Source organism: Mytilus trossulus, chromosome 3 (genome assembly GCF_036588685.1).
Source record: "Mytilus trossulus isolate FHL-02 chromosome 3, PNRI_Mtr1.1.1.hap1, whole genome shotgun sequence".
Taxonomy (NCBI): domain Eukaryota; kingdom Metazoa; phylum Mollusca; class Bivalvia; order Mytilida; family Mytilidae; genus Mytilus; species Mytilus trossulus.
In genome coordinates, this window is record NC_086375.1 from 49033270 (window position 1) to 49043284 (window position 10015).

The 10015-nt window shown below is 29.2% G+C and overlaps 1 protein-coding gene across 3 annotated transcripts in view; it reads left to right on the forward strand.

The window, feature by feature from the left end:
• Positions 1-8760, forward strand: part of LOC134711721 (prospero homeobox protein 1-like) — a 30624-nt gene extending 21864 nt beyond the window's left edge. For 2 of the 3 annotated variants that reach the window (XM_063572539.1, XM_063572538.1), the window contains exons 4-5: positions 28-172; positions 5438-8760. In XM_063572539.1, the coding sequence (XP_063428609.1) occupies positions 28-172; positions 5438-5623 (331 nt within the window). In that variant the 3' untranslated portion in view covers positions 5624-8760. The remainder of the gene's footprint in view (positions 1-27; positions 173-5437) is intronic. The other variant, XM_063572537.1, reaches the window with a different exon arrangement.
• Positions 8761-10015: the final 1255 nt, after the last annotated feature.

Below are 10015 nucleotides of genomic sequence, written 5' to 3' on the forward strand. Positions count from 1 at the left end.
TGCAAAATTTGACATTTTCTTTTTCAGAGAGTTTTACTATATTCAGATGGAAAAATATGCCAGACAAGCCATTGCTGAAGGTGTCAAACATGCAGAAGACCTTGTTGTTTCGACAGATGCTGAGTTATACAGAATCTTGAATTTGCATTACAACAGAAATAACCAGATAGAGGTGCGTACTTTTTAAAAACAAAATAAAAAGATGTAAAATTTGAAGATTTTTTCCATGTGGAGTACTCTAATAAGGCACCAAGGTAGCCTTTCGAGTATTGCTATTTCCAACCATCAAGAAAAATTCAGATTATTTGCCTTGCATGATGACTGAAATGAAAAATAAATGTAACAAATACTCTTCCTTATGTATAATTAATTAGATAATTGCTGTCATACCCATAGCATGAAGCTGTTTTAAAGCTTGTTTTTGTAGTAAAAGGATATTTATCACTTGTTTATATGGACTTTCACAATACATGGTTGTAGTAATAAAGTAAACCATTATTTGCTTTTTCTGTCATCTGTCTCATAATGGCTGCCAAGTTATAATTTATTGTTTATGAGTTCCATGTATTCTAACTCAATTAATTTGTATTTTCACTTGGTTCTTATTAATTTTTTCTAGTTCTCTTTGCATAGCCATTCTTTCAAATGGCATAAAATGTCTCATTCATAATTGATATCGGAAACTCCCTCGACACCTACTTTTGGAGTCGGTAAAGTCGAATGAAGACATTTCATATTGTTCATGGGACTCTTTTCAATATCTGAATTATTGCCAAGACATACAATTAACTAATGTATGTTTACTTCAAGTTTATTAATATCGCTATCTATGTTCTTTCGGGAATTACTTTTCAATCTACTTGAAAGAGGAAATGCGGCAGAATATTTGTGATGATTGTATAGGGTGCATCTTCTTTGACGATACATTAATTTTCCTCGTTTCTAGTTCCCTAAGGGTCTGTGATGATCGACTACAATGGTGTTACTCTAGATGAGAAAATGTGATATTTCTCAGACAATGGGCACAAAAAGATTTTCGTGTTGTGATATGTAACCATAAATCTTTTAATTCAAAAGAAAGTTGATGTGTAATCACATTTTTATGAAGTTGGTCAATCTTTTTTATCTGTCCTCGGTGACAAGTCAGTAGGATAGAGAAGTGCATACTACTTTTCTCGATTCCTCGACACAGTTATCATTACGGAGAAGACTACGATACCATAGAGCATTCCTATACATGTTATTATCACAAAGGATTCAGATAGAGCAATCATATCTGTAAAAACTAGCAGCACTTAGTTATGTTCCAAGAGAGTAATAAACTCAGAACTCCTGACACCTAAATCATCAGCTCCTCTAATCACCATTGTTGCCAGGTTGAAAACCTTATTATCATTCAGTGCTAATAGATCTTTGATATTTCATGTTTTTTTTGCAATTTTCTCATTTTATTTGTGATATAAAATTATTAATTAAACTTTGACTTTGAAAATTTAAAGAAATTAGTTTTTTGTTAGATATATACTTATCAAATTAGTCATTTATATTTTTAAATTGTTTAAATTGTTTTTGTCTGTCACCATGAGCAATGACTTTGACCAGGGAAAAATTTTGAGATTGCTTATTTTGTTTTTGAAAATGAGCTGTATCGATGCAAAAGCAACCCAACAATTAACCCAAAAAAATCATCAAAAGTCATAATACAACAAAGTAATTTTATCAAATAATAAAATTTTATTGGATTGAAGGATACTTGACTATAACTTTTATAATGCATAACTGAGGTCCTTAAGAACTTAAATTTTACAAAAAAGAAGACAAAAACTTAGTTCAGATGAACTGCATTTTCTGAATGTGAATTATAATGCAATAATTTGAATTCATGTATTAAGATAAAACAGCGCTGCACACCTGTGCAGATTAATATGCTGATAATATTAAAGATGATAGTTTGGTCCTTTACAAATTTTAAGAAGTCAATACATAGAATAAGTCCAATCTATGGATAATAATAGTACGATCTTCTTCACAAAACTACATCCATACAATACATTTTTAAATTATGTGTAACATGACCAATTATTTAAAGATTATAAGTTGCTTTCCTTTAGTTTTCCATTGATTTCGGCATATCAGATTTACCCTTATATGTAACATATGTCTTTTGTATCATCTAAAAGATATATTAACAATGTTCTACTCAGGACAATAAGTTCTCATATTGATATTAAAGATTTCCAACAAGTGTATGTTTAATTGATAATTCCATTGTATATTGCAAATGACTAAATAACCTACAAAAATGATTTGTATAATGTCTACATTAATCTTTTTCGAAAAAAATGTATTGGGAACCTTAAAGTCATAAAATCCATTACAAACAAATGTAACTTTAGTCGAGTAATATTATATAATGAGTGCACTGATCTTTAAAATATTTGGACCTTTGGTATATTGTCAGCAATGGAACCACATGCTTTTTGTTTCATGTTTCCTAAGATTAGTTTGGGAGGTACATGAATGTTGCTGGTATAAAAACATTAAAATTATTAAGTAGAAGTTTTAATGGTATAAAAGCATAAAGTATAAATCAGACAATACTGTCAATTTTAAAGCATCTCCTATTTTCATGTGACTTATGCAACACAATGTTTAATTTTCTTTTATTATTAACTTTGAACTCTATTTTATAGTCTTATTAACATTATTTAACAACAGAATACCTTTTAAAGTCAGATTTATATAATGTCTGAGAGAAATTAAAACCTGAAAATTATGCATCTGGATAACATTTTTTTCTTCGTTATAAAAAAAGAAAATTTTATAATCTACAGTAATGATAAAATGCTTTGAAATAAATCCATGTGTGACATTTTTTTGTTCCACCTTTGAATTTTTTGCCATTTTCTTCTTTGTTCCTTCTTAAATGTGATCTTGTTTTTGTGGTACAAAATTGTTGCTATAACCAAACAAAATAAAAAATGCTTTTTATGATCAGATAATTTCTATGCCTTTTAATAGGGAATTAAACTGGTAAGAAAAGATGCTACTTTTCTAGAGACATTCATATTACGATTAAATCTATACATGTGCACTGATGCATTTAAACTCGCCACACTTCTTTAAAATTAATGACATTTTAAAACCGTCCCTTTTTAAATTGTTATAGCTAAGGTGCAACGTGCCATGTTAAATAACTCTATACAATTCTTTATATAGGAAACCATACTGAATTCATCCCATATAATTATGAAGATTACATCTTTGGTTATATTACATTTAATTTCGGTCTTGCATTTCTATATACCCACATTAAGGTTTAATCTCTTCCCATAATCAGCTGTTGGCCCATGAAATTGACATGAAATGAACATATCTAGAACCTGTTGGATCATACTTAAGTTGCTTCTTGCCTTATTTCTAAAGTCAGAGAGTATTGACTTCTTTTGTGACTTTCAATAATAGTTCTATCATCTCCCATTCTGACTGTCCTTCTCTTATAATAACCTGAAAGAAGTAAATTCTGCATGTTACAAGAAAAAGTCGTTAAAGCCATGAAAAGGATTGAGTGTAATTTATTTGTGCTTTCTGAAGCGTCTGAAGATGATTATCTCTTGTTTCCTATTAAGAGAGGTTAAAAAATCTTATTCTTTTGCACTAGGCCTTTCACATTTTATCTAATACTTTTGTGAGACATATTATTTTTGTGTTTAAAAGGTTAAGTTTTTTTGCTTATCTATCAAGAAGTAATTTGACCATCCATTACTTGTTTGTCAGATTCCCCATCTTTATTCAAGTTGTTATTGAGCGCCACCTATCACATCAATTGAAATTTGCATTCCTTGTGTTGTAAGAGTTGATTTGCTGTAATCCTCCTTACGTTTTGACAAGGAACCTATGGTATTAAGTTGTCAAGGAGCCAGCATTTCTCTTCTTCCATCTTAATCCATGTCATTTTCAACAAGAAACTTTGAGTAATAGTAAGATTAGTTATGAATAAGTAATTAAGTATATTTTTACATAGCTAGTTTTGCTATGGTATCTTTAAACTCGAACATTTACTTGGAGCACTAATTTTGCTGTGGTATCTTTAAACTCTAAAATTTTGTAAGAGCAAATTGTTATTTTAAAAGCTAACCTGGTGCTGAAAAAGTTTAACATTAACTTTAGCCATCAATTTGTAACTGTCATTAAATTATATTTTTTTCTTCTTCAAAATTTCAAAAACTCTTCCCTGCTGACTCCAATTTAGGGTCATTGAAAGCAAGCACGATCACAAACATTTTTATATTTAGTTATTTTTAGTATTCATGTATAATATGTCAAATCTAACAAAAACAAAACACATTTAGTTGATTCATTTTTAATTAATCGAATTAAATTTTAAATATTTTTTAAAGTTGAAAGCTATATTACATTGTTATATTGGAAAAGCTAAAACTTTGAATAGGAACTAATGGTACAAATCAATCCACTGTAATGGCTCAATCAAAGGTACCAATATTACTGCCATATGTAAACCACTGTGTAGAAAGTATGGCCATCTTTTAACCCTAAGGATCCCCTGTCACACTTAAGCTAACTATCAGCGACATAATTGAATGAGTTAAAAATGGGGGGATTTGTAGAACAAGAAAAGCCTAAGATATGTCATGGGTTTAAGTAAGGTGTCACTCTTGTCCTTCAATTGACATTCACAAGCTAACTCAAGTCTGATTCTTATTTTATTTTGCTACTAGTTTCATTAAAGTCTTTGTCATTTTTCATGTTATTAACATCACAACTGCCGATCTTAAGTTGTAATTAAGGCTTAGAATTTCTAAGAAAATGATGAATTAGGATTTTTGTTTTTCCATCATTTTTCAGCTTGTTATCAGGCGATCTTGACAGTACAGGGGTTGTATTCGTGAAAGCTTAAGACTTAAGGTTGAAAATTAAAGTATAGATCAATTTGACTATGTCAGGGAGCAAGGAAAAGTTTAATTAAACATTTTCTGGTGAAGTATGATATATAGTCTCGAAGGCTACTTTTGTCCTTTAAAGTAGAAGGAATTCAATGATTTAGAATAGCAGATGTTCTTAATCTTATATGCTTTTAAAGCACATTTTAAAATCTTTAACCATAAATTGAAGATTTTATCTGATGAAAAGGTATTGATGAAAATGTATGAGGATTATCACCGTGAAATTTGACAGATAGCACGGTTCATTTCAAGGTATATTATCAACTTTTATTTTTCAGGTGAAATTATTATTTTGAGGTTACTTTTGTGGTTTTAAACAGAATGCATAAATCATTTTAAAATTATAATAGGGCCATTAGACACAATACCATTTTTTTCAGTATTTTTTTTTATATCTCATAAATTTGAAAAGTGTTTTTAGAATTTTGTAAAGTTAGATCTTTTATTTATAATTGGAATACTTTATATTTCAGGTTCCAGATAACTTTAGAATGGTTGTACAAGCCACTTATAGAGAATTTTTCAAATCTGTAATGGCTAACAAAGACACAGAACCATCATGGAAGAAAGCCATATACAAAGTGATAGCTAGGATGGACGATGTTCTCCCAGAATACTTCAAATCACCTAACTGGATGGACCAGCTAGGAGATATGTGATTCTAAACTCAATAAAGATAGTATATAAAGCCCAAGTTCACAAAGTTCTTACTTATGTATTAACTCTGACCTGATTAAAGGTTATATGCGTAGGAGATGGACCGAATGACAAAAGTACTTGAATAAAAAAACATTGTCCTTGGTGATATTGTCTGTATTACACCAGAAGGAAGTTTATAATTTATAATATTTTAGATATATTATCTATTAGCTCAATAATTGCAGAGAAAAGGAAGCCATTATTATTGTCCTTAACATTATAATTGGTAGTTGTTTTTTACAACAGTATTTCTATTATAATTATGTATGATTATTCTATGAAGATGTCATTAAATGGTCAGAGAAAGTAAGAAAAACTGGAGAGAAAGAGGAATGCTAATTGACAATAGAACGTCATTGAATGAAAATCAAAATTCAAAGTTGCTGGTTCCAATGAAAATGTTCAATAGCATGAACGAGGGCATCCCTGAGAAAGATTTACTTTGTATTTCTTATAGTTAAAAAGCAGTTTGACTTACTTTCAGACCTGTGGGTTGTGTTCAGATACTTTGTTAGTCAGTTAAGGTGCAATTATTTATTTTTTTGTTGTTTTACCTTTATACCAGGTGTACTAATTAAAATATTTTGTTAATTAGTTTTTCTTTGTTGAGATTACTGTCATTATTTATTTCTTTATTTCCATTTTCACCTGCATGGTATCTAATTGTTTGATACACGATCTTGCATAATTTTACCTGTCAATTTATATGTCCATTAACATTGATTCAGTATTTTTTTGGTTGCCATTTGTCCACATTTATTTTAGTGTTTTCTTCATTTTAAATAGTTATTATTGACAAATTTTTTAATTGCACCAACATGCAGTAAAAATACATGGTGTCTGAAGAAGATATTTTTTTGTGGTAATTGGAACAAATATTTTGCATGAAAATGTACATAAGATGATGTAACTTTTATAAATTTTACCATTTTGTATTTTTCTATTGTTATGTTATTTCTTGTATTAAAAGTTTTTCTCAATTCCAACTAGGGCTAAATAGACAAATTAGTCCAGGTTCAATGCCATTCAAACAAAACCATACCATTGATTCCGTTAGCTTTACTACTTTTCATTCCATTTTTTACGTTCCAGAAATGCTCAGTTGTGAATATCTAGTCATGTTTTACATTATTTGATTGTTGATTTTTGTTTGATTTGAATTCCAAGACCATTTACTTGTTTAATCAGTATTTTTTTTATTATTTTGTTTGACAAGTTTTCAGGTATTGTTACAAAAACAATAATTCTGAAAGTTTTGTACAGTCATTTTTAGCCTTTTAAACATAAATGCATATTGAAACAATCGGGTCTTTTATGAAAAACACATGATATTGCAAAAAATAAGAACTAAGGGGGAGTCCTGAAGTAATAAAAGACGTCTAAAAACACTACCCTGAAAATTAGTTATTTATTTTATGTATATCACAGTTTGTTAGTTTGTGAGCTACAAATATAAACACAAAAATGTATAAACTTGATGACACTTTGAATTTCTTAGGGAAAGTGTTAATTTAAATAATCAAACACTCAGTGTCTTGGAAGTAAAGGTGTAATTATTTACCCTATATATGGTGTTTGACATTTGTGTGATTTTTATAACTCTCTACTGGAGTCCTAATGAAACATTTGTCATGGAAGATTAACTATCTGTTTAAAATTAATTAGTAGAAAATTATTACATGTTTTCTTCCAAGACCTCCCTTGGAGAAAAGTTACCTATCCAATTACAACACCAACAGACAATATGGTGGTAGTGCCACTTAACCAATCAAATGACTTGTAAACAATATGTAGGTGCTGCCACCTGTTACAGCTGAAAAGTATGAATGTTTTTTCTCTTCTAACAAGTAAATGTAGCTCTCCAAAAATTGACATATTGTTTCTGATAGGTGACATCTTGTGTTAGACCGTTTTTATTTCTTAATTGTTAAGTAAAGTAGTTTATGTCAATAAATTGGCGTTTGAAATTTATTAACAATTGATTTCAATGTGTCTCTTTTATTGATAGAAAATAATTAGGTTTTAAAAGATTGTTATTAAGTTATTTAAAAATCAAAAGAACAAATTTGAATTAAGTTACAGCCTTAAATGGCAGATGTAAAAATTTGTTATTTTGAATGTGTTTACTCACGTAAAGTGCTTTTGTCCTTTGTAGTAGGCCCTTAAATAAAATACAGTTTCATTTTGTCCGTTCTCAATGATCTCTTAAATTTTATGATGATAGTCGTACATGTTTTATTCTGTAGAATTCCACACATTTTTTATATTGCTTTGTCATTTACAATCATTTTTCTATATCAAAACTTTTTTTTTGTGCAATATATATATGTAAAAAACAGTCATTGTCTCAGATTTGTGCAATATAAATTAATTGGTGGTAGTTGGTCATTAATTTAACATAGTATATCTAATGTTATATAACCTTACACAATATAATTATTTTTTGTAATTATAATAAAATATATTAGAATTAAATATAAAAGTATTTTCTTCGATTTGATATTTTTTTTGTTTTTTTACATATAATTCATTTGATTACTATTCCATGAATGACATTCTGAAAATGGTAAAATTATAAATGTATATTAAATGAAAATATTTAGTAAAATTCATTTGAAAGAAGCATGTAGCGTAGAATTTTATTTAAATAAAATATAAATGCTACGAAACGCAAAGTTAATTACCATAAGATAAGTTTAATGAAATTTAAGTAAAATATTTCCTGTATATTTGGCTTGTTCCTGCAGGTAAAAGTTACTTTCACTGGAAATACATGATTATTAGTGACAAAAATACTTTAAGATGAGACAAAATACAAAGATAATTTTAGTATCTTTTAAAACCAGGTTACTTTTGATTATTACATGTCATTACCTATGGTGTATGTGTAAAGGATCTTTCAGGATTAATATGATATTATTTGATGTCTTGTAAATATATAATGTTTTTGTCCAGATATTTTGTTATGTATTTTGTGCTTGATCTAAACCAATCCAAGTTAATCGTCAACCAATTTTATGACATTCCTTCATATATAATACAAGATTGTTAAAGATGTTATGTATATGATGACATATTTTTCCATTTCTGTAAACAATTCTTTAGAATAGAAGAATAAAATTATTTGAAATGAGAAAGATTTTGGTATCTTTGTCTCTGATGCTCTCTGAAATTTTAGAAAATATAGATGCTGTTCTTGTTCGTGCCTAATGTACACAGTAATTAAAGAATCATTTTCATAACAGTATTGACAACCGCAATACTGATGTTGGTTATGATACTGATTACACCATTTAGACCAGATGCAAATTTAACACTACCAAATTCTTTGTGTGCCTAGCCCAAGCCAGAAGCCTGGAATCTGGTGATTGTTATTGCCATAATTGTTTTTCATCTTGTATGGTATAATTTAGGTGGTTGTTTTTCTCTTTTGAATTGTTTCACATTTTGTCAACCTAGTTTTCGTTTTGCTCATCATTGAAAGCTGTATGGGGATCAGAAGTTGTTCAAGTCGGTGTGTTGTGTCTTTTATGAAAAGTAATCGCATTAGAAATTATATCTCCTAATTTTTATGTCTGACTGCATTGTAAAGCTAATTTACAAGATAAGTGCAATAATCAAGTAAGAAGAGACCATAAAAGAAAGGTGAAAGGTAGCAAAAGGATTCAAACTCATAATTTGAAAACGAGATGACAAGGATAAAAACCAAGCCAAAAACAATCAACAGTAATCAAAACACAACAGAAAAAAGTAAAAACCTAAACAAAAAACAACGGCGATCTCAGATGCTTCCTCAAGAAGGGTAAGCAGAACCTGCTCCAAATATTGCACCTGTAATGTTTCTCACACCTGACGACAAGTCATAAGTTGAGGAAAGACATACAATACCTTAGCCTTAAGACGAAAAATAAACAAGGACAGAATTGCCCACAAAACAAATTCAATAAAACTAAAGATTGAACAACACCAACTCAACTAAATACGGAAAATTTTGGGTTTGAACTCGTTTACTCTAAAATTTTACTGCTTTAATGGGAATACTTTCTCTATAAGCAGTCAGTATGGTTCGATTTATTGAAAATGAGCTAAAATAGGATGTATTATTGGCTTGCAAGTCAATAACTCAATTTTTTTAAAATCCGTATGTATGTTACCTTTGATTTTACCTCTAGCGAAGATGGTTTGTGCATTTGTTCAAAATGTTGTCAACATGTTCTTTCAACCAAAACATTGAAACGTAAAACAAATGAAACACCAGGAATGCTAATTTTGTTTCTTAATCCGGACAAGAAAAATCGTTATTATACAGGTAAAACGATGAGTCTTTTGTAGACGAAACGCGCATCTGGCGT